The sequence below is a fragment of the Arvicanthis niloticus genome, chromosome 20 (assembly GCF_011762505.2).
Source record: "Arvicanthis niloticus isolate mArvNil1 chromosome 20, mArvNil1.pat.X, whole genome shotgun sequence".
NCBI lineage: Eukaryota > Metazoa > Chordata > Mammalia > Rodentia > Muridae > Arvicanthis > Arvicanthis niloticus.
Genome location: NC_047677.1, coordinates 24,999,928 through 25,024,702, shown reverse-complemented (window position 1 = coordinate 25,024,702; position 24,775 = coordinate 24,999,928). Strand labels below are relative to the sequence as shown.

The window sequence follows — 24,775 nt, the reverse complement described above, 5'->3', positions numbered from 1 at the left end:
GGAGAGAAGAAGAGAGACTGAAGAATAAACAGGATTGAATCACACTCTGTCTGGTCTCCATTCTTGAGTCTGTCCTCACTCTCTCTCTTGCTGAACCCCCACTCACTGACTGAAGAAGCTTGGGGTAGTGTGGGCTCTAACAGTTTAGCCCCCAAGGCTTTTGGCAGTGCGGGTTCCAACACTGACAGAGAGGTCTGAGACATTTTGGGCCCCAAACACGGGTAGTGTGGTTTGCAACATTTTGGCGCCTAAGGTGGGGCAGAGCAGTCCTCGACAGTACACCACAGGCATGCCTGGGGACTCCAGAAGAGTTTGTGTTTGTGAGTCAGTTGATGTGGGTGCTGAAACCCAAACCTGGGTCCTCTGAAAGAGCAGTAAGCACTCTTAACTGCTGGGCCATCTCTCTAGCCCCTGGCAACAAGTATTTTTTAAGTCACTTCACTTGGATAGATTTAATAACTTACTAAGAACAGAAGTTGCCTTGGGACTTGAAGGCATATACTTTATATATTTAATCATGACTTCTTTTATGACATTACAGTGTATCTAGTGGGAAAAACATTAGTCCAGATATAATAAAGTCTAACAGTCATTTTAAATAGCCAAAGGATGAGTAATTCTGATATTAAGGCATTAAGTCACACATATTAATAGCACTCTGACTTAAACTGCATAAGACACTTGGTCTCATAAGACACTTTGTCTCCTTGTTATCCAGAGAGGATAATATGTCCTGCAGTTCACTCTAATTGTTTGGTTTTGTTGCTGTCTGAAGGGACATTTCTGAAGGACTGTATCTGTCTTTTACATGGTAGGGCTAACCTTACATAGATTTCGGGGTACAGATCCTCGTGCTTTTAAAAATGTACTATACTTACTAATGAGGGAGACTTTCCAGTAAAAGGCAAATCCCTTATGGAGATGGTTGATGGGTGTGTTTCTATAGAACATTAAAGTTCTAATACAAAGCATCACTCAGGTGGTGTCACTCACCCTCAGGTAATATAGTCAACAGAGGTAGTATTAATATAACAGGTGGGAAACTGCATCTCAGGGCCTGAAGTCCCAGGTCCCAATAACTAATAACTTTTCTAATAACTCCAGGATCTCCCTTCTCACAGGAGCTTTCAGAGCTGAGTGCTTGGGTTGGTACTTTGGTTGAAGGTAGTAAAAGTTTATCACTGGTGTGGTTCGTCAGTAGTTTTATTACATCAGAAGATAAATGTGAGAAGAAACAAACTCCAAATTGAGTACACTGGTATAGAAGTTTTTCTGTAGGCCAACTGCAGTCATTTTACACTGTTAATTGTAGAGTGCCTATAGATTCTGGAGGGAGGGATGGAGAGAGAGAGAGAGAGAAGAAGGAGGAGGAGGAAGAGGAGGAAGAGGAGGAGGAAAAGAAGGGGGAGGAGTGGAACAGCCTTGGGTGTCAGTCTTCAGGTGCCATCTGCTTTTTTTTTTTTTTTTTTTTTTTTTTTTTCTTTTTTTGACAGGCTCACCGCCTGGAATTCTGGGATTCAATAATTTGGATAGGCTGGTCAGCAAGTCTCCCCGGGATCCTCCTGTGCTTCTCCTGCCAACTCCTCAGCACTGGGATTGCAAGCACATTTCACTATGTCTAGTTTTCAAAAGTGTTTTTTATGTATGTAATACCATACTTATATGTGACACATTGAGGCTACATTCACTGCCTCATCCTTTCTCAGGCCCCTTCTACCCCCATCAACCTCCCTTCCCAACTGGCCCTGTCCTATCCTGTGTCCCGCCTTTCTCCCCCTTCCCTCCCTTCCTCCCTCCCTCCTTTCTTCTCTTCTCCCTCCCTCCCTTTCTGCTTCCTTTCTTCCCTCCCTCTTTCCTTCTCACCCTCCCTCTCTCCCTCCCTCTCTCCCTTCTCCCCTCTCCTCCCCTCCCCTCCCTCCCTCCACAAGAGGGAGGGAAGGGTGTTCAGGCAGCCATAGCTGGCATGCATCTTGATCACAGTGCCTGTATTCCATCTGGAAGACAACACCCACAGCTCTGCTCCCTGACCTTAAGTTTCCACGGGCTTTCTAAGGTCTTGAGAAGTTGGTGTGATTTTGATAAGTCTGCCTTTATGTGTAACTTGGCCTTTTCCCCTTGAGGCTTTTTAACATTCTTTTCTTGTTCTATGTGTTTAGTGTTTTGATTAGTACGTGGTAAGGGCATTTTCTTTTCTGGCCCAGTCTCTTTGGTGTTCTGTAAGCTTCTTGTACCTTTGTAGGCATGCTCTTCTTTAGGTTAAGAAATTTTTCTTCTATGGTCTTGTTAAAAATACTTTCTGAAGCTTTGAGCTGGGAATCTTCTTCTATTCCTATTATTCTTAGATTTGACCTTGTGATGGTATCCCAGATGTCCTGGATGTTTTGAGGTTTTTAGATTTAACATTTTCTTTGACTGATATATCTATTTCTTCTATTGTATCTTCAGCACCTGAGAGTCTCTCTTCCATCTCCTGTGTTCTGCTGGTGATGCTTGCACCTGTTGTTCCGGTTCGCTTTCCTGGGTTTTCCATCTCCAGGACCCCCTCAGTTTGTGTCTTCTTTATTGCTTCTGTTTCTATTTTCAGGTCTTGAACAGCTTTATTAGTTTCCTGCAACTGTTTGGTTTTTTTTCTTGGCTTTCTTGACATTCTTTAAGGGATTTATTGATTTCCTCCAATTTTTAAATTGTCTCTCCCTGGTTTTCTTTAAGGGATCTATTTATTTCCTCTCTAAGGACCTCTATCATCTTCATAAAGTTAGTTTTAAGGTTGTTTTCGTGCGCCTCAGCTGTGTTGGAATATGCAGGGCTTGCTTAGTGGCATTGCTGGACTCTGGTGGTAACATGGCGCCCTGGCTGTTGATGGCTGTGTTCTTACACTGCTGTTTGGGCATCTGGCTTTGGAGTGATTGTGGGTCTAGGTGTTGAGTTCTGGGTTTGTCTATGTTGAGATGCAGGTTTCTCCTTGTTTCTGTTTCCTCTCTGGTCCTCTGGCTGGAGTGCCCTGTGTTTAAGTAGAGTCTTCACCCAAGTTGGGAGCTAGATTTCTCATGGCCTGGATGGCCTCTGGTGGAACAGAGGATTTCCACCCTAGGGGGATTGGGGTTCTGGCTATGTGTGTGGTCTCTGATCTGGCTGAGAGTCTTCTGGGATTCGAAATACTGGCCTTGCCTGTAGGAAGCTCCCTTGGGAAGTATTGGCTAGGGTACGGTGACTCAGACTCAGGTTCTTAAGTCCTCAGGAGGCAAAGCACTTTGTCCACTGAGGTAGCCCAGCCAGATGAATACTCTGGTCTTGAAAAAGACACTTTGAGACAGTATTGAAAGGATCCATTTTTATAAGCATGTGGGTCATACTGATGACATGTAACAAAGACATAGAATCTGGCTGGTCTAGACTGTGGCACCGTGAAGCTTTTTCTGGCCACATTTCAGCTTTGGACAAATAGTAGTTATTCATCTAAATCTCTTTGGTCCTGTTAATACAGTATGCTTTGGTGTAGTTATTACATATTTGTTTCCTAGTGAAATAAAGGTCTTAAAGAAAGCTGGGTTAGGAATGAGACTTACCCTACTGTCCTCCTCCTTCTCACCTTCTTCCTCCTTCCCCCTCCTCCATCTCTTCCCCCTTTTCTTCCTTCTTCTCCTCTTCTCTTTCTTTTATCTCACATCTAATTGGGATATTTGGGACTGTTGGCAGGTTGTTTAGACTTCAGTGTCTTCTTGAGTCTCTGGTAGGCTTGCTCTTCTGGCTGTGGAAGGTGGATGCAGGCAACGTTTTGTTAGCAGTAAGGGATCCAAAAATAGCATTAACTTGGATTTAATAGTGGGATCTGAGGACATGGGATATCTCTTTTTAATACTGAAAGTTTTTTAAGTAGCTTGCATCCTGTGACTTGGGGGAGATGACATTACAGCGTTTTGTATTCTAAGTTGATGGTGCTGGACATTTTCTTCCCGGGTGAGGGTTAAAGGTCACCTGTTGCAGCACACACGGCAGGGTGGCCTTATTCACTTCCTACATTGATTACAAGCTTTTGCTTTTCTCTAACATTCTCAGGTTACTTATCAGACTATGTGGATTGCCCTTTACTAAAAATAAAAACATATTTTCTTTGCAAGGGGCTGTGGTGCTAGTGCGTCTCTTTATTTGGCATTGATGGTGCCTAAAGACTTTCCTCTCCCTGGGTATTTTTATGCCTTGCACATTCTCTCTTCACCTTGATTTTGGTCTCTGCCTGTGGCGTGTAAATATGGGAAGAATATGCACTGTTTACTTAAAATGCCTTTCTTTTTTTTTTTTAACTATTTATTCGTTATTTGGTTGGTTGTTGGTGTTTGCTTGGCTAGTTGGTTTGCTCAAGTTTTGTTTTGGTTGAAGAACTGAGAATCAACCCTAGGGCTGATGCATGTAAGCTCACACTCTTCCTCTCCCACATCTCTAACAAACTAACAAACTTATGTCTTCTTTTACTTCCTGGTTTGCTTCTGTTTTTCAGAGGCAAAGTCTCAGGTAGTCTAGGCTAGCCCTGAACTGTGACCATCTCCCAGGTGCTGATATACATATACCACCATTCTTGGCTCCCAGCAAACTTCCTGATATGTTTGTTTTAAATGTTAATATTGGCCAAATATTTATGAGATGCTTGCTACTTTAGAACAAGAGAAAACTAAAAAGCTTACTGTTTTATTGTGACATTATCAAGAATAAAAAGATACAGCACAGATAGCTCTGATTTGGGGACCACAGGATGCAGGGGGTGAGGACCAGTACTTCTTTGGTGTTGAGCATCCATTACCTGTTTCCTGGTTCCTTTTGATTTGTTGTTTTTCCTCTGTGTTGTTACCATATTTCAAGGAGAAATGGCTAGAACAGAATCATTTTTGTTTATGTTAGTCTCAATGGACTATAAACCATGAGAAATCTTTAAAAAATTACAGACCTATACATGTGTCTGGACTGATAATAAATAACAGTGTGGGATGGTGGCTGGAAGTCACAGCTGTTTGGGAGGCTGAGGAAGATGATGGCTTATGCCTGGGAGTCCGAGGCCAACCTGTGCAACAGTGAAAATTTGCCTATAAATATAATTTTTAGTTGTGATTGTCATTGTTACTACAATGTGGAGTTATCCCCACACCATACAAGCTTTATTCTATAGCAAGGGCCAGCTAAGGCTATCTTACAGGGCTGCACTGCAGTCAATTTAGCTTTCTAAGACCCCGTGGTTTCTGTTGCAATTACTCATCCTTCTCACTGCTGTGTTGAGAGAGAGAGAGAGAGAGAGAGAGAGAGAGAGAGAGAGAGAATGAGAATGAGTGTCAGTTGACCAGCAGTAGGTGTGAGTGAGCTCAACTGTGTTGCAATGAAACTACAAAGAGTGGTGACTGGCCTGCCCACAAATGTGGGTTTATATGCACAGAGCAGAGTCTGCATCTCTGAGGCCTCCACAGGGCGGTGAGGAGAACGAAGGACTAGCACTGAATAAACTCATGCTTTATGTAAGCCACCAATGGCCATCTAAGAAAGACCCAGCCACAACGTCACATAATGAGTGTTGAGAGAGAGCAAGAAGGCAGGTAGATAATTGACTACCTGAACTAAACTGATTGGAAAAGAGACATAAAAAGCCTCAGTACTCATAATAAAGGGAAGACTTTTGTGTTAACATAATATGTATTTTCCACAAGCTATCATTGTCAACATATACTTAGTGTTTATTTGATGAGGGCTTGTTATTTCACAAGCACTATTGGTGGTTGAACCAATCAAAAATTCTTGTCCCCTGGGTCAGAGAATACAGCCATAAACTAAGTAAGTAATTTATTTAAAAGATTTGAACCTACCAAACTCAGGAGAAAGTTAGTGTGTTGGGCAGGAGTATATACCTGAAGCCGATCAGGAGAGTCGAGCGCTGGATCAATATTTAACACAAGGGGCCAGAGTAGACCTTACCCAACAGAATGACATTCAAAGAGCTAAGGGGAAAGACGAAGCCAAGTAGTCACGAAAACCAACGTTATAAACTGAAGCTTGCAGTCCTCCTGCCTCCATCCCCTGGGTGCTGGGACCACAAGCATTTGTATCACCGTGCTTTAGTTTACTAAGTAAACTATTTAAAGAAGAAAGCAGCGATCAGAAATCAGATCATTATAAAATTTCAGACTATACTTGATTGCCCGTCATAGTCAAGGCCCTGGCTTTAAGCTTTCATATTGACAAAGAGAAAAACAACAACAACAACAACAAATACAAGACTCCAATTCAAACACAAGACTCTAACATTGCATACTGAAAAAGACTAAATAAATGTTTTATATACCTATAAATAAATGTAAGGCGGCTAGACTTTCCTAATGAACAATTCTCAGATTAGATCACAAAGAAAACAGAGAAACTCAGAAATGATAGTAAAATAACAGGCCAATAGAGACACAGCGGATGTGCACAAAGGAAAAAGAATCTCAGGTTGATACATTCAACATTGGTTACTACAGTGTAGCACAGAAAGCATCCATGGGGCAGATGCCAGCTCTGTGAGGAGAACTCTGTAAAATGCTTCTCTAGTACACAGATAAGATTCAAAAGGAGAGACATGGAATTCTAGGCTACACCAGGTATAGCAGCACATACCTGTAACTGCAGCAGCAAGGCAATCTCTGTGAGTTTGACGATAGCCTGGTCTACACAGTTAGTTCCAGGCCAGCCAGCTCTACATAGTGAGATCCTGCCTCAAACCACAAAGATTCCTGGATACAAAGGCTTGAAGTCATACAGAAGGTAGTTTCCCCTATGCTAATCCCTGGAATTAGCAGGGTCTCAAAACAAAATGCTTAACACTTCCTGAGCCCTCACTGCAGACCAGGTACTGTTCTAAGTGCTTTATATATATTACTAATTTAGTACTCACGATGACTAACCAAATCAGATACTAAAATTTACCATAAGCCTGGAATATGGACCCATCATGGTTATCAGGGTATGAGCAGACAGATCACTGGACAGAGCAAAGATTCAGAAACAGATTAAAATTCATATAAATATTTGGAAAGGGAGGAGTATGCGACCTGAGGGGAGATGAAGATGGGTTAATTCAATACCTCAGCCAGCTGTGCTGCCATGGAAGAGAGATTAGCTGTGTATCTTTCTTAAATGTAATTGAAAATTAAGTCTTATGAATCAAAATTTTAAACCTGAAAAAAAAAAAAGTCTACAAACTTTCTCTCCAGTAATTTAAATGACTTATTTATATATATTTTTTCTAAATATTAATGTCCTGGGTACTTTTCTCTTGCTCTGAAGAGACTCTATGACCAAAGCAACTTATAAAGGAAAGCATTTAATTAGGCCTTGCTTTCGGAACTCAGAGGGTTAGTCTATAATCATGGCAGGAAGCATGGTGGCACACAGGCAGGCATACATAGCGCCAGAGCAAGAACCAGAGCTTTAATCTTATACAGAAGCAGCAGACAGAGAGAGACACTGGGCTTGACTTGGGCTTTTGAAATCTCAAAGCCCACCCCCAGTGACACACTTACTCCAACAAGGCCACACCTCCTAATCCTTCTCAAACAGTTCCACCAACTAGGGACAAAATATTCAAACAGAAGCGCCTGTCAGGGCCATTTCCATTCCAAGGACCACAGTCAGCCTTACATCCCCCCCCTCCTCCCATGTCTTTAGGAGAAAGCAGGCAGAAGGTAATGAGATTCATGTGTCCTGTGTTACAGCTGAGTTACCGTGTGCATTGTCTGGGAATGCTAAATGGTTTTGGTTGTCTTGGAATGGGTTTTATTTAGTCCCCTCCTGCCTTCCTCCTGCAGCACTTTTGGGGACTGGGAGAGAGGCACAAAGGAAGAAGTTAGTTAGAAATGTACTCAGTATTCTTCAGCTTAATTCAGAGAACCTCAGCCTGGACTCCCGACCGCAGCACTGCCCTTTGAAGACGTGACAAAAGTGTGCGACTGTGACTTTGTTCTAATGCTCCAAGCTCAAGCACTGAGGTTGCCTGTCCAAGATTTTAATAAGGAGAGCAAACAGCAAGAGCCAGAGCCCACTGCAATACTGAAAATGCACAGTGCGTCTCATTCTCCTAACTGATCAAAGAGATGCCAATCTGAGGTCTAACGGCATGAGGCAGGGAAATTTAGAGGGATTGATGCTTAACCAGGATTGCTTTTAACAGTCAATAAAAACATTATTTGCCAGGTATGACTCTCGTTTTGTTTAGTATGAGACTCCCTATGCATGTATGAAGATGTACTTGTCTGTAGTGTGCTCGTGACTGATAGCCTAGGCTGCTAGGAATATCCTTTATTGTTTCCATGTATTTGCATTTTCTGCTTTTCCATGAAGAGTCCATAATACTTACACACTCAAACGCTAGCGTTATTTGGAGCACATATGTCCAGAATCAGTTTGCCCTGACAGTTTACCTGGCTTTTGTCTCTTAGGCACACCAGAGGCCGGCTTCCTGGCAGAGCATGGGAGCTGCACATTGCAGTACGGTTGTGCCCTCTGATGGTGAGTTTTGGCAAATTCATTTTTCTACCTTACTCTTATTTTTTCTTCCTTCTTAGCTTAGTGTTTCCAGACTTTTTTAGTCAACACATAAATTTATTTTTAAATAATTTTATTACATTTATTTATTTTGGGGTGGGGCACATGCATGACATGACATGAGTTTGGAGGTTGGAGGACAACCTGAGGGCGTCAGTTCTCTCCTTCCACCATGCAAGTCCCAAGGACTGAACTGACATCTCCAGCCCAACGTATTGATTTATACACCGTGTTCCCACTCGAGGTTCTCTTGGAGGTCATGGAAGGGGGACAATTGGAGAAGGGGTATGGAACTGGGAAGAGAGTGACTTCAGAGAGTTACCCAAGAAAAACTGGTTGTTCATCAAGTCTTCATAGGCCCTCGATGTTCATTCACATTTACAAACAGGTGATAAGTTATTTCTCTGCCAGTGAAATGAGCCAATTCAGGCCAGTTTAGATTATATTAAATGCAGATTTATTGGGACAAGTTCACTGGCCCCAAGGACCAAGGCCAGAGGAATGGCCATGGGGAGGGAGAGCGAAGAGAAAGAAGAAAGCATGCATGCAGAGAGAGACAGGAGAGAAGGAGAAGAAAGAGAGGGGAAACCAAATGTCTGGGTTGTATGGGGAAGAGCCACTGGGGGAGGGCGGGATCCTTTGTAATGCTCACAGTGTGGAAGACTGGCAACAGGATTAAAACTTTGCTAATATTTTTCTTTAATTTTTTAAAAAAATTATTTACTTTACATCCCGCTCACTGCCCACCTCCTGGTTACCTCCTCCCACAATCCTCCCTCCCCTTCCCTTCTCCTCTGGGCAGGTGCCCCCCCTGGGTATCCCTCCTACCCTGGCATTTCAAGTGGCTGCAAGGCTAGGTGCTTCCTCTCCCACTGAGGCCAGACAAGGCAGCCCAGCTAGAAGAACATATCCCACATACAGGCAAGAGCTTTTGGGATAGCCTCTGCTCCAGTTATTCAGGACCCACATGAAGACCAAGCTGCATATCTACATATGTGCAGAGAGGCCTAGGTCTAGCCTGTGCGTGTTCTTTGGTTGGTGGTTCAGTCTCTGAGAGCTCCAAGGGTCCAGGTTAGTTGACTCTGTTGTTCTTCCTGTGGAGTTCCTATCCTCTTCAGGACCCACAATCCTTTCTCCTTTTCTTCTGTAAGAGTCTCCAAGTTCCATCCACTGTTTGGCTGTGGGTGTCTGCATCTGTCTGAGTCAGCTGCTGGGTCGAGCCTCTCAGAGGATAACATGCTCCTGTGTGCAAGCATAACACAGTATATGGGGCAGTTACTGGTTGGCCATTCCCTCGGTCTCTGCTCTCTCCCCTATGCCTGCATTTCTTGTAGACAGGATAAATTTGGGGTTGAAAGTATTGTGGGTGGGTTGGTGTCTCTATCACTCCACTAGACTTCCTGTCTGGCTACAGGAGGTGGCCTCTTCAGGTTCCATATTCCCAATGCTGTGAGTCACAGCTAAGATCACCCCCATTGATTCTTGGGCACCTCCCTCATCCCAGGCCATGTCTTGTCCTGGAGATGCTCCCACCTATGGTCATGTTTTCTAACTTTCACTACCATTTCTACCATAAAATTTCAATTCGCAGAGCTTGGCTTAGGTTAACATCTTTGTATAAACCTCAGTTTGATCTTGCTCTAAATTCAACTGTATAAGCATTAATTCACAGACGGCGTACATTAAAAGAGCATCTTACAAATTCACAGAAACACCAAAACTGAAGAAGCCCAAAATGGATCATGCAAGCCCCAGAGTCCTCTGTGTCTGTCAGTTTAAGTTTTCAGTGTAACAGGAATCCTTTCTCCAATGCTGTTGGGTAATCTGAATACATAAACACGCACTCATGTTTGGTGATTCTTCAGCCATTGGAGGAAACCTTGCTGGGCACCAGCCCAGCATCTAGGTAGACTGAGGTCAACAGCAATGGGTGGAGTCAGATGTTATAGGAGCAAAACTTGCTTACTAATTGTAAATTTTTTTCTTCCTTTAACTCTTTGCTATTCTAAGGCCAAAAGCCCCTGACTTCTGGTAATTAACTCCTGCTTTTAGCAGCAGGGGATTAAAAAAAGAAGGCTTAATTGCTGGGGCTCTTTTCTCTCTGGCTCAGGGACCCCTCTCTGGCCAGGTGAGAGGCTTGGAGTTTGTTAACTCTTCATGAACCAGAGAGAAAAGGAAAGAAAAAAGTCATTTACACAGACAACATACACACCAGATGAAGCAGAAATGGCTACAACAAAACTTTATTATTGCTTTTAGCTTTTTATACTTTTTAGACAAAAAGATCTATGTAAAAAAGAATTACCTCATAGATAAAATATTACACAAAAAGAAGTTACAGAGGAGTGTCAATAAAAGTTCAAAGCAGTGTTTCATTCTATAAGCTCATTATAAGTTCAAAGCAGCAGTTTCACATGGCCTTGCTTTATCATAGTGCACACCTGGCTTCATCCTTGGACCTGACCTAGAATGAAGCTTTTCTTAGATTACAAATTTGTTCCAAGCCTACTTTCTTATCCTAATGCAACTAGCCTATGGCACTGGGAAGTTTACAGAGCTCTATTTACAGCTTTATTCTATAGGTGGCTTGAGATTAATTGTCTCAATTTAAGAGTTCTATAAAAATCATTATCAGAAACTGTGAAATCATCTATTTGTCTATAAAGCATTACTATATGAGAGTATATCTTCATGTTGATCTGCAGGAAATCTGTGCAATAGGTAGGCTGATTCCCACTTATCATTAGACTATGCAATAGTGACAGGAAAAGGCATATGAGCAGCAAGAAGCAATCCTGGGTTAAAATCTCTAAGGACCCTGCATCTCAGAGCTTAGTCATTGCAGGCCATGCAAAACAGTGGGCCATCTCCAGAAAATTCACTTGCATGCCTTAGCCTTTCCTAGATGGCTTCTGACAAAACCCTTTTGTGTTCACTCAATTATAGAACAGAGGTGACTGGGAAGGAAATTCAGGCTGAAGCAAAACAAGGAAATGCTACCTGGCATTCTTCTTCCCCTGTCCTGAAGACAAGCAGCTTCAGAGAAACCCTGATAAATCTGTAATCTAAGAAGCAGAACTTGGCTGTGTTGCAGCTGAGGGACATGCATGTGCCAAGGCCTAGTTCCAGTGTGTACCAGGTAGCAGAGCTTGTCACATGGCCAAGAGCCATGTGCAATACCTCCTACTCCCTACTCTCTGAGAGCCCCTCTAAAGCAGGTGTACTTCTCTTCCTCCAACATGGTCTTGATGTCACACACAACCACATCTGCATGTATGTCACTCCTGAATCCCATTCTTTTCCTCTGCTAGCCCATATTAGCCCTTTCCAATTGAGAGATATTCTCGTCATGTAAGAAATAATCCACAGTGCTGAGTCTCTTAGCTTGTGCCAACTAAGAGTATTTCATTCAAAAAATGTCTGGTCTTTAGAATTTATGAAATTATTATATGTTCCATGTTCCTATAACTCAGTATTCATTTAGAAATTGTATTTTTAAGATCAACCAAATTGGGCTGGAGAGATGGTTCAGCAGTTAAGAGCACTCTGGAAGAGCAGTCTCTTCCAGAGGTCCTGAGTTCAATTCCCAGCAACCACATGGTGGCTCACAACCATCTGTAATGGGATCTGATGCCCTCTTCTGGTGTGTCTGATGACAGCTACAGTGTACTCACATGAAATAAATAAATAAATCTTAGGAAAAAAATCAACCAAATCAGGCTTAAAGAGAGGAAACTTGGGTGCCTTTGGTTGGTGTGATATTCATGGTGATTGATCTGAGCTAATGAATCCTTATAGGCATCTGTATTATTTTCATTCATGTATTCAATCATTGAATCTACTGTGTTCCTATATATCAATCCATATGAAAGAACCCTAGTAATTTAATAGTGACACAGCTGTGCAGGGGGATGACTGAATGCTAATAGGTTACCCCTGGACGCCACAAGGGGTTAAAAACAGGATTTGTACCAAAAAAGAAAGAAAGAAGAGAGAGAGAGAGAGGGGGGGGGGGGAGGGGGAGAGGGGAGGGGAGAGGGAGAGGGAGAGGGAGGGGAGAGGGAGAGGGAGAGGGAGAGGGAGAGGGAGAGGGAGAGGGAGAGGGAGAGGGAGAGGAGAGAGAGAGAGAGAGAGAGAGAGAGAGAGAGAGAGAGAGAGAGAGAGAGAGAGCTAGAGAGATGGCTCAGGAGTTAAAAGCATCTATTTCTCTTGCAAGGACCTGAGTCCACATCAGGTGGCTCCTGACTGCCTGTAACTCCAGCTCCAGGGGAGGATCCCACTCTGTCTTCTGGCTTCCTCAGGCACAGCACTCATATCTCATATTTGTGTATGCATGTTCTCTCTCTCTCTCTCTCTCTCTCTCTCTCTCTCTCTCTCTCTCTCTCCTTTCTCTCTCTTCTCTCTCTCCCTCTCTTCTCTCTCTCTGTGTCTCTCTGTCTGTCTCTCTCTGTCTCTCTCTCTCTCTGTGTCTCTCTCTCTCTCATGCATACACACACACACACACACACTTTAAAAATAATTTTACAAATGAAAGCATACACGTTTTTATGTGCGCATATACTTTTGTTGGAATGAAGCCGAGGGTTTGGGCATGTTAAACAAAGTATATTAGAATTAATTGATGCCCCCTTCCCAGGATACCAACTTTTTAAAAAGTGAAAATTCCCTAAATTTTTACTAATTTTTGCCCTTAAAAAAAAAAATCATCCTGGAGTTGGCAAGATGTCTCAGTATGTAAAAACACTTGCCACAAGTCTGATGACCTGAGTTTGAGTCCTAAGACCCACATGGTAGAAGGAGAGAGCCAACACCCACAGTCTGCTCCCCAGCTCCACATATAAACCAAGGCATGCACCCATCTATGTCCACAGACACTTACAGACACAGAATAAATAAATATTTTCTAAAAACCCATAGCTTACATTAGTTATTAAGAAATAGAAATTATATCATTTGATTATATAATTTCATCATCAGCTCAGTATTCTTGCTACCTTCCAAGTATACATCTTTTTATTTCAAGTCCCACCCTGCACGTGTGCGTGTGTGTGTGTGTGTGTGTGTGTGTACACGCGTGCGCACGTGCATGTGATGGTGGAGATTGAACCCAGAGCTTTCACAAGTGCTAAGCAAAAACCCTTTCACTGAGCTACACCCTCAGCCTCTTACTTTGCACTGCAAAATTAATATTTCCTTAGGTCAGTGTAGTACATTAGAAACTTTGCCTGACATACTGTAAAGAAGATTTAGTCACCGTTAACAAACGTTCTCACCATCAATCATTCTATTTTGTCTTTATTGCTGGGTCATATTCAGTATCTCAAGGTGAATTGGGCCTTGGTTGTAAAATGTGCAGCCTAAAATGATACATTATGTAATATTACAAATTTAAAGATACTACCTCTCAATTATTTCATGAATGATATCATTTGAAAGACCTTCTAATTGTGATTATATAATAGCTGATATAAAACCTAGATTATCTTTTTTAAAGATTTATTTATTTTATGTATATGAGTATACTGCAGCTGTCTTCAGACACACCAGAAGAGGGCATCAGATCCCATTACAGATGGTTGTGAGCCACCATGTGGGTGTTGGGAATTGAACTCAGGACCTCTGGAAGAGCAGTCAGTGCTCTTAACCGCTGAACTATCTCTCCAGTCCACATAGGTTATCTTAAACATCTAACTTCTCTATCAAAAGCAGTCTAACACGTTCCTCACTGTTCTCCATTTGTGTCAGACACACTCTGTTGACTGTTCCCATAGTAGCAGTTCCCAACTTGAGAGCCATCCTGAAGTCTCTGAGCCTGGGTGCGAATGCATGTACACCCAGCTCTTACCCCTGTCTTCTCTCATTGGTGTACCTAATATTACAAGTACGGGCTACACGTGTGGGCCAGCTCTGCTGCGTGAGAATCTAAGCCTGAGGGAATCAGTCTTCACAGCCTGCTTTCTCCCCATGGAGACAGTAAGAGAAGCACTCACTTGCCTTGCAGAAGGAGCCCATCTGATCTGAGGAGGGCTTGCAATGATAGCAAGGCCCTTACATCCAAGACAAGCCGGTCTCCGGCTTCTCATTTCAATGTTTCTGGCCCCAGACCCTCAGCTGTAAATGACTAATACCAAAACATTTATGGCATATGGTTTGGACCTGCTTGAAGCCTTCAGGGGTCCTCTCCATGTTAATGAAAGCCAAAGATGAAAGCAATTTCAACATCTGGCTAAGATTTGTCATTTAATCCGGCAGACTTCAGAGAGAACAAGAAGTTGATATTAAAAACTGTGAGGTCAGCTTATTGATATAGGCTAAGAACCCGTCTTCCACTCTATATGGAGAGTGAAGGGCCACCTAGAAAAGATGGAGAAAAACAGCCTGTATCACTGCCTTTGGTTTCTCTGTCCAAAGACTCAGCCCACACACTTGGCACTGCCTAAGAATTGCAGTGGAAATTGTGTGATCTCTGTAATCAGTAAAAGGTATGGCTTCCTCATAAAAATCATTTGGGGGCAATTTTCACAATGAAAGTTTATGAAAATCCTGTATAGTGATACACAATTGTCTGTTTAGTCGCCCTGGCCATGGGTAATTATATCTAAGAATTTGTAGTTCTTAGGCTAGGATCTGTGAGTGGGTGCAGAGCCCAGTTTTCTCCTCACTTTGGTTTCTGCCCTATCATTCATTCGTGTGTGTGTGTGTGTGTGTGTGTGTGTGTGTGTGTATGTGTGTGTGTGTGTGTGTGTGTGTGTGTGTTTAAATTTCTTGTATTAGTACTACATTGACATCATCTCCCCCCTTTTTTTCCTCTCCAACTCCTCCCATGTCCTCATAACTTTCTCTCAAATTCAAGCCCTCTTTGTCTTTAGTTATGATTGTTTCATAAACACACACAAAACCCACTGAGTTCATTTAGTGTAGCTAGTAGGTACATGTGTTGAGGACTGACCATTTGGGGTTGGATAACCCATGTCTTAGTTAGGGTTTTACTGCTGTGAACAGACACCATGACCAAGTCAACTCTTATAAAGGACTATATTTGATTGGGGCTGGCTTACAGGTTCAGAGGTTCAGTCCATTATCATCAAGGCAGGAGCATGGCAACGTCTAGTCAGGCATGGTTCAGGCAGAGCTGAGAGTTTTTCCATCTTCATCTGAAGGCTGCTAGCAGAATACTGGCTTCCAGGCAGCTAGGATGAGAGTCTTAAAGCCCATGCCCACAGTGACACACCTACTCTAACAGGGCCACACCTTCTAATGGTGCCACTCCCTGGGCCTATCATATATAAACCATTACAACCCACTGGGGGCTTATCCCTGGAGAACATTGATTGTCTCTCTCAGTAGCCATTAGTTGTCTGAAGCTCTTCATCTAGAGCTGGGGCCTGTGAAGTTTCTGCTTTCCATGTAGGCACATCAACTGGTATTCTAATTATGTAGGACTTGGTTAGGCAGCCATGTTGTTGAGATCGTGGCTGCAGTTTCCCTGTCATGTCTAGAAAACATTATCTAGCAGCAGCTAGTGGAGGGAAGAGACATTTATCTTCTTACAGTTGTGTTGTAAGAGTTCTGTATTAGTCAGGATTCTCTTAAAAAAAAAAAAAAACAGAAGGATAGAATAAATGCATATATATTGCATATATATTAAAGGGAGGGATATTTATTAGAGTGGCTTACAGACTATAGTCCAGCTAGTCTAACCATGACTATCTCCTAGTGAAAAAATCTAATAACCCAGTAGTTGTTCAGTCCATGAGCCTGGATGTCTCAGCTGGTCTTCAGTCTACATCAGAGTCCTGAAGTAGTAGGTTCTAACACCAGTGAAGGCATGCCTCAGCAACAGGATAGATGAACTTGCCAGCAAGAATGGCGACAAGCAGGCAGAAAGCAAAAGCTTCCTTGTTCCATGCTCTTTTATATGGGCTGCCACTTGAAGATGTGGCCCAGATTTCAGGTGGATCTTCTGACCTCAAAGGATCAAGTCAAAAACATGTCCCACAGGCATGCCTAGATGCTTGGGTTTTAGTGGATTCTAGATGTAGTCAAATCAACAACCAAGGCCGGGTGGTGGTGGCGCACGCCTTTAATCCCAGCACTTGGGAGGCAGAGGCAGGCGGATTTCTGAGTTCGAGGCCAGCCTGGTCTACAGAGTGAGTTCCAGGACAGCCAGGGCTACACAGAGAAACCCTGTCTCGGAAAAACAAAAAAAAAAAAAAAAAAAAAAAAAAAAAACAAACAAAAAAAAAAACAAATCAACAACCAAGATTAGTTGCTTGGTTTTTGGAGACAAGTCTTGTGATATAGCTTAGGCTGACCTAGATCCCAGTGGTCCCCCTGCCTCAGCCACCTGAGTACTAGGACTATGGGAGCATAGCCATCACAGCCACCGCATGTCACTTATAAAAGTAGTTTAAGGGGAAAGATGTTTTGAATTGAATGGCACTGTTAGTAACCACTCATGCACAGCTGGAGTTCTTTATTATTATTACCATATATAGTATGCATGTCATATATAGAATGCACATATCACATATCAAGTACACATGTCACATAGAGTGCATATATCACATACTGAGTAATCATATCACATATCAAGTACATGTCTCATATATTGAGTATACATATAAAATATTGAGTATATATGTCACATATCAACCACAGATACTGCATATCAACTACAAATAACATAACAAGGACACATATCAAGTACATATCTTTCACCCTCACTTTAAAAAGACATGTGACCACAAAAGGGAAAGTAAGGAGACTGTTCAGCATGAGGGTGACAGGTTACAGAGCTATGGCACCTTATATTTTTCTATTTAAAAGACGTGTCTGACAGCTTGGACATTTTTTGTAAACTGGTGTTTCAGTTTGAATCTTTACCAAAATATAAGGTTAGACTTGTTCTGCCACAGAAGCCCTCTCTTGAAGGATGTGGTAAAGCCTGGCTGTTCACATTGTACAGAAGAATGACCACACCACATTGGAAAGGATGCAAACCCCACATGCCAACAGGGTGTGCGTGGGCTTAGCTTGGGGAAAAGCAAGCTTGTGTCAGATCTCAGGTGGTGGCATCCTTCTCAGTATTTTAAGGGAATTAGAAACTCTCATTTCTCTCCCAGATGCAGCTTGATGAGCTGTCTGGCCTTGCTCTAAGCAGTTAGATCCTGGTGTTTCTGTTGATGTGCATCCTGACGGGGGGGCGGGGGGGGACGACACCGGGGAACCCCACCCACCCACCCACCCAACCAATCCCTAATGCGTGAGTGCTGGAGGAACCGGGGAGGGCTCTCACTGTGACTGGTTACCATCTTTGAAGAAACATTCCATCTCTTTGCTAAAATACTCCCTAGGGAGGGAGGAAACTCTTTTTTGACTGTAAGGAGGATCTCAGTACTCTACACAGATGGCACATTCTCCATACTTAGCATCATAGATACTTACGTTGTCAGGGAGAAAGCCGCTCTGCCCAGTGTAACAGCACATTGCTTTATTCTCCTAGTTCATGCGGGCTCTGAAGAGACCTCGAACAAGCCAAAATGAAGTCCGGCCTATTGCACAGCTCTCCATGTCTTGAGAACGAGGGTTTTGAGGTTTTTTTGTTTTTTTCCACAGAATGGATCGAAATATAAAGTTCTTTTCTTGGGCTTTGGGTGGGAATTTTGTATTCCTGAGAGGGGTTACTCAGTCCTGGCTGAAGTCACCTGGGAGAGTTTGGGGCGCCATGAGTGAGTGTGGTCCTCTCATCTGACCTCACAGCCGTTATTATTGGTTTGACAGGAAGATGGTAAACCCTGGAGCTGAGCTGTCTCCCAACTAGATAATTAAACAAGGACGTGCAAGTGGTTTCCCACAGCTGGAGGAAGTACCTCTGCAGAGGATCATTTGTGGAATAGTCTGTCGACAGGTGTTGAGAAGTCCCTCAGGGTGGTGACGATTACCTCCATACAGAAAACCTCAAGTTGAGATGTTGGTTTGTAATCTCCCCATTTGTGAACGGTAGTGAGAATCTAACCCTGAGAGTAACCCTCCTCGGGTTTCCCATCAAGCCTGTCATTTGGCAGAGCAGGCTGCATGCGTTGTCAACACCTGAGTCTCCTATCTAAAGAGCAAGGCACAAGACCTCTAATGCCAAGAAGGATGTGCAAGTTACCAAGTTCCAAAGCCAGACCCTTGGGTAATGTCTTTGTCTGTTTGGGGTTTTGCATTGTCTTTGGTTTTGACACAGGGTTCTACTACATAGCCCAGACTGGCCTTGAACTCATGGTTGTCCTGTCTCAATCCCCCAATACAGGGATTACTGCCATGAACCATCACATCGTACCTGGAGGTTTATTTTCTTTACTCCAGTCAAATAATAGCAGCCATGAAGTGATCCTTCATATACAATTAAATTTTATTAAATTAAATTGTTAGAATTAATTTTTAAATTTTGTATAATTTATTTTTTTGTTTATTTGTTTGGTTGTTTTTTGTTTTTTAAGACAGGGTTTCCCCATGTATCCCTGGCTGTCCTGGAACTCACTTGATAAACCAGGCTGGCCTCGAACTCACAGAGATCCACCTGCCTCTGCCTCCCTAATGCTAGAATTAAAGGCATGAGCCACCACTGCCTGGCTGATTTATTTCTTCTTTAATAAACAAAAAATATTCATGACTTTGGTTTAAAATGAAAAAAGAATTCAGCTTTCTTACATTTACTTTTCAAATATGAAGGGAATTAGTTGCCACTGCAGTAAAAAGAAATTATACGTAAAAGTTTTATATGCAAATTGCTTAGATATTTTTTTCTGGAAACTAAGCTAAAGAAGTCTACAATCCATCAGGTTCTCAGAGATCAATAAACGAAAAATGTTAAGAAATGCTAACTGAAGTTGTATAATGTAATGTCTCAAGAAAGAGTCAGGGATGGAGAGTCAGTGTGGGGTTTTGTTTGTTTGGTTGGTTTGATTTTTGTTTTTTCTCTTTAGCACCACACAGTAAGTAGTCTGTCACTTGAATGTGCCACAGTCTTATCTGTCCCCTTGATTATCTCCAAAGTTTTTGTGATCCTGAGCAGAGCTACTTTCCCCTTTCCTCCTGCTGTGATAGAACACCTTGACACAGCAACTTAGGGGAGAAAGGGTTTATCACAATTCCAGTCATAGACAGCTGTTTGAGGAAGCAGCAGGTCACATGACACCCACAGCCCAGAGCAGAGAGAAGTGAGCTCATGCATGCTTCAGTACCTACTTCACTTTCCTGTTCTTACACACTCGGGCCCAAAGCTTGGGAATGGTTTCCCTACAAATATGTCAGGTCTTCCCACCCTACCCAACCCCACTAGAAACTCCCTGGCGGACACATCCTCAGCCCAACCTGATCTAGACAAGCCGTCTCTGAGACTTGTTTCCCAGATGACTGTAGGTTATGTCAAGTTGGCCGTTAGACCTAACCATAACAGTTACTATAAACATTATGTGCTGGTTTCTGTGTGAACATAAATCCTCACTGTTTGGAGCAGATACCAAGAAGCATGGTCAGCAAGAAAGAGCATGTTGTTTCTGTGATACACCATGAACCCATGACCTACCATCTCCATTCCCACGGCAACGCCACAGCTCAGCCAGCATCAGTGCTAACTGATGCTCTTTTCTCCTCATTGCCTTGAGTCAGTTTTGCTCTTGTGATATTCAGAGGGATAATTGGGAATTTTCTTAGGCATGTGTGATATAATTTTAGACTCCCAATTCTAGGAAAAGCAAAAGAAACTCCTAAGCCAGAAACACCTCCCATACGTTTTCATTGAATCTTTTCAGCAGCCTCGAGCACCATGAGCAGAGTTGAATGACAGGTGAGGAAACACAGGGTTGGTTGTGTTTAGATGCCTGACCACAGAGCCACAGTGTTGCCTTCTGAGAGAGCTGAACACTACCAAGTCTGAGACCCTGGGACCCGTAATTTTGCTGCTGTTCCACTGTCTGTACTTGAGTGTGTGTTTAGCTTTTTATCACTCAGGAATTAAAACGGACTGAGAATCAAGGTGTAATTAAAAGTACTTCCCAACACCACCATCAAATGTATTGTTTTAAAATAAAAATATAGAGAATTAAGATGAGGTTTTACTTTCTTTTTGCTTGTTTGTTTTTGTCACTGTCTCACTATGCATTTGTATAGCTCAGGCTGGCCTGGAACTCACAGAGATTCACCTGCCACTGCTTCCTGAGTGCTGGGATTAAAAGAATTTGACATCCCACCTGGCAGGATTTCATTTTTATAAAACAAAAATAAAATATTGAATCCCTTACTTAATCTTTAGTAGACTACAGGGAGGGATGATATCTGTGGTGGTTTGCATAGCATGGCCCCCATAGGCTCATATGCTCATGTGTGTAAATGCTTAGTCACTAGCAAGTAACTGTTTGAAAGGATTAGAAGGATCAGAAGGTTTGGCTTTTTTGGATGAGGTATGCTACTAGGGTGGATTTTGAGATTTCAAAGCTTAGGCCCAGTATCTGCGCTCGCTCTCTGTCTCTCTGTCTCTCTGTCTCTCTCTCTCTCTGTCTCTCTCTCTCTCTCTCTCTCTCTCTCTCTCTCTCTCTCTCTCTCTCTCCTTTCTCTGCCTATGGATCATGGTGTTAAGGTCTCAGCTACTGCTCCAGTACCTGTCTGCATGCCACCATGCTCCTCACCATGATGATAATGGACCCACCCTCTGAACCTGTAAGCCAGCCCCATTTAAACACTTTCTTTTGTAAGAGTTGCTTTGATCATGTTGTCTCCTCATAGGCATAGGACAGTAGTTAAGACAATGGCCTTTATGTAATGCAAAGGTTTTCCGACACTTAATCATGAATCAATTATTTTCATAAACTGATTTTAAGAGAACTGTAATCAGAAAGACAGAGGCCACTGTTTCATCAAACATTAAAGGATGCTTTTTTACTTTTTTAATTTAAGCCTCACAATGCTTTAATGACAGTATTTTATACAATCTCAAAGGGAGTCAGTTTTCTAATTTACTTGGGGTACACAATAAAATACTTAGTTGATGTGATTAAAATCAACTATATTGCTTGTAAGAAAGTCTCAAACAGCTTAGATTATCAAATTATTGATGTGAATATTATAATTGGATTTTCACATATTAACCTGGAAGGCTGGGACAATGCCTCAGAAGGTAAAGGGACCTGTTACTAAACCTGGTGACCAGAGTTCAATCCCCAGGCCCACATAGTAGAAGGAGTGAACTGACTTCTGAAAGTTGTCCTCTGACTTCTACACAGAAGCATGATGGTGTATGTACACGTAAAGAAAGAAATGTAGTCAAATATTGCTATGGAAAGATAAATATTTCTCTGTGTGTGTGTGTGAGAGGGGGGGGGAGAGAGAGAGACAGAGAGAGACAGAGACAGAGACAGAGAGAAATGATGCCAGGCAAGTATTTCACCACTGCACAGACCCCAACCCTAGCAGTGTTTTGGTGGGGATTACATTTATTTTTTAATGGGGCCACTCACCCAGTGGCACACATGTGGAGGGCAGAGGACGCTTGACAGGAGTGAGATCCTCTACTATGTAGGTTCTAGGGATCGAATTCAGGTCATCAGGTTGTGAGCAGATGCCTTTATCTGCTAGGCCATCTTGCCAACTCTACCCTCAGTATTTTGAAACAGGATATTACTCTTAGCTCAGGCTAACCATCAGCTTGCTAGGTAGTGTAAGCTGGCCTTGAATTGGCAATCCTCCTGCATCAATCTCTGAAGTGATTGGGTTGCAAGTATGCACCACCATGCGTAGCCTAGGAGGATATTTTCTGTAACTATTTTCATATGTTAGTATGGTCCAATGTGACTTGTTCCAACCAGGCCTCTTGTGGAGGCTGTTTCCTTGATGCAGTACTGTCAGTGGTGAGGCCTTTGGGAGGTGGTTAGGTCTTGGGATTGCCACCCTTATGCTTATGGCTTAAAGGTTTTCTGAAAAGTTTGAGTTAAGTGTGAAGAAACTGACCTAGATGTCTCAAGAGTGGATAATGTTTTATAGGAGTTGGGCTTTTCCTGCAGAACCTGTTTGGCTCCCCAAAAGCAAATAGTTACAAAGCTGGAATACCCCTTCATCTCTTTTTATATGTATCCACTTGCTGCTTTCACACCTGTTTTTGCCATGTGATGTCATCCACTGTGGGATGGAGCCATGTGATGTTATCTACTGTATTATGAAGCCACATTACACCCTCAGCAGATGTTTCCAGGCTGTGAGCTAAAGAAATCTCTTTTCTTTATAATTTAATGTCAAGTATTTTGTCATGGTGGTACAATGATTTAAGACGATTATTTTTCAAATGAAAATGCGAAAGATTAGTCACATTAGTAGAATGAACAAACTTACTTTGGTGATGACAAAAAGCCTTTTTATATAGTATACAGAAACATTCTTGGAGAGTCTACAATTAGTTCATGTAGGTAAAATGTGTTTTTACATCAATATATTATGAGTACTTTAAAGAAAGAAATTTTCTACATAAGTGATTCTTCTGAGGTTATTTTGAGGCAGGTATATTTTTGTTGGAGATTAGTTCGTTCTAATACTTTGAGATTCAGTCGGGAATCTGCATGTTCAAATGCTAATGATCCTTAATCCCAGTTGGTTTTTGATCAGTCAGTAAAGATGCCATGGCCAATGGTTGAGCACAGGGCGGGACCCTTACAGTTGCACAGGGGAGAATCACCATGACTCAGGGTAGAAGGATGGGATGCAGGTGTGGCAGGAAATAAAGCCAATCAGCCATGTGAGATTTCAGCTAAGTGGCCACTGGCTTCCTCCCCAATTGGGCCTGGGGTAGCAAGGGAAGGTTTAGGAGTGCCCAGCCTTTGAGGTAGCCAAGGCATTTTAAAACTAAGCTAATGTGTGTGTATCTTACATTTGAGAGGATGGATCCAAAGATAGCTCCTGGGCGGGTGTGCATGTGCAATCTGCCGGATCACAAAGCAGGGTAAACAAAAACTCTCACTACACATTTTACCTACATGTGCTAATTGTAGACCCTCTAAGAGTGTTTCTACATATTATAAGAAGATGCTTTTTGTCATCATCAAAATAAAAGTTAATTCATTCTACTAATGTGATAATTTTAGGCTTAGCCTGACATACAGTTTAACCAAAAAACATGACCAGGGGGGTAGTACTATTAAAATATTTGTTTCTAGATGTAAAACTAATAAAAGTATCTGAGACACTACTGAGAAGAATGAACTATATTGGAGGACACAGGAAATAGAATCAACACAGAGCATACACATGAGTGCTTGTAAAGACAGTGTTGCTAAAATGCTTCATCTCCCCCAGTGAGTCTGTAAACTCAGTTTAATACGACTCAAAACCCAGCAGAGACTGAGGAACTTCTCAGAATTCATATGAGTGAGTAAAACCATATAGACAGCTCAGGCAGAGCTCAGGGATGGGAAAGCAAGGGGCATGGCTTACTAGACAGATGTGGGGTGGGAGAACAAGAGGCATGGCTTACTAGACAGATGTGGGGTGGGAGAACAAGAGGCATGGCTTACCAGGCAGATGTGGGGTGGGAGAACAATAGGCATGGCTTACCAGGCAGATGTGGGGTGGGAGAACAATAGGCATGGCTTACCAGACAGATGTGGGGTGGGAGAACAATAGGCATGGCTTACCAGACAGATGTGGGGTGGGAGAACAAGAGGCATGGCTTACTAGACAGATGTGGGGTGGGAGAACAAGAGGCATGGCTTACCATACAGATGTGGGGTTGGAAAACAAGGCTTACCTAAAGAACATACTAATTGCTATCATCAAAACAGTTAACATGTTAGTATGGGAAAGATTGATGCATCAGGTTAAAGGAACCTCGTACCAATAGAAATCTGGCATGTGATAGAATTAGTTTTATAAATCAGAGGAAAGAGAGCAGAATGTTTAATGAACGGTGTTTTCTATTATCAGGGAAGCAAGGCCCAGGTGCTTAAGGAGTAAGTTATAAAACTCATAGCTCCATAAGGAAAAACACCAGAAGCTTGAAGCATTGGGTGGTACTGTTATCTCTCTTAGCCTTTTATATTTACAGTGAGAAAAATGTGTTGGGTTGTTTTTAGTGGATAAATAGTACTATATTCATACAATGAATTTCTGTTGTAGGTGTGTAAGTAGCTGATACAATAATATAGAAGTAGGATTCAGAACCCTAATAAGTCTCCAAACAGTGATGAGT

At 42.4% G+C, this 24,775-nt stretch overlaps 1 protein-coding gene across 2 annotated transcripts in view; it reads left to right on the top strand.

The window, feature by feature from the left end:
- Positions 1-24,775, top strand: part of Mcu (mitochondrial calcium uniporter) — a 164,232-nt gene that overhangs the window by 113,593 nt on the left and 25,864 nt on the right. For both annotated transcript variants that reach the window (XM_034524920.2, XM_076917101.1), the window contains exon 2: positions 8,451-8,520. In XM_034524920.2, coding sequence (XP_034380811.1) covers positions 8,451-8,520 — 70 coding nt within the window. The remainder of the gene's footprint in view (positions 1-8,450; positions 8,521-24,775) is intronic.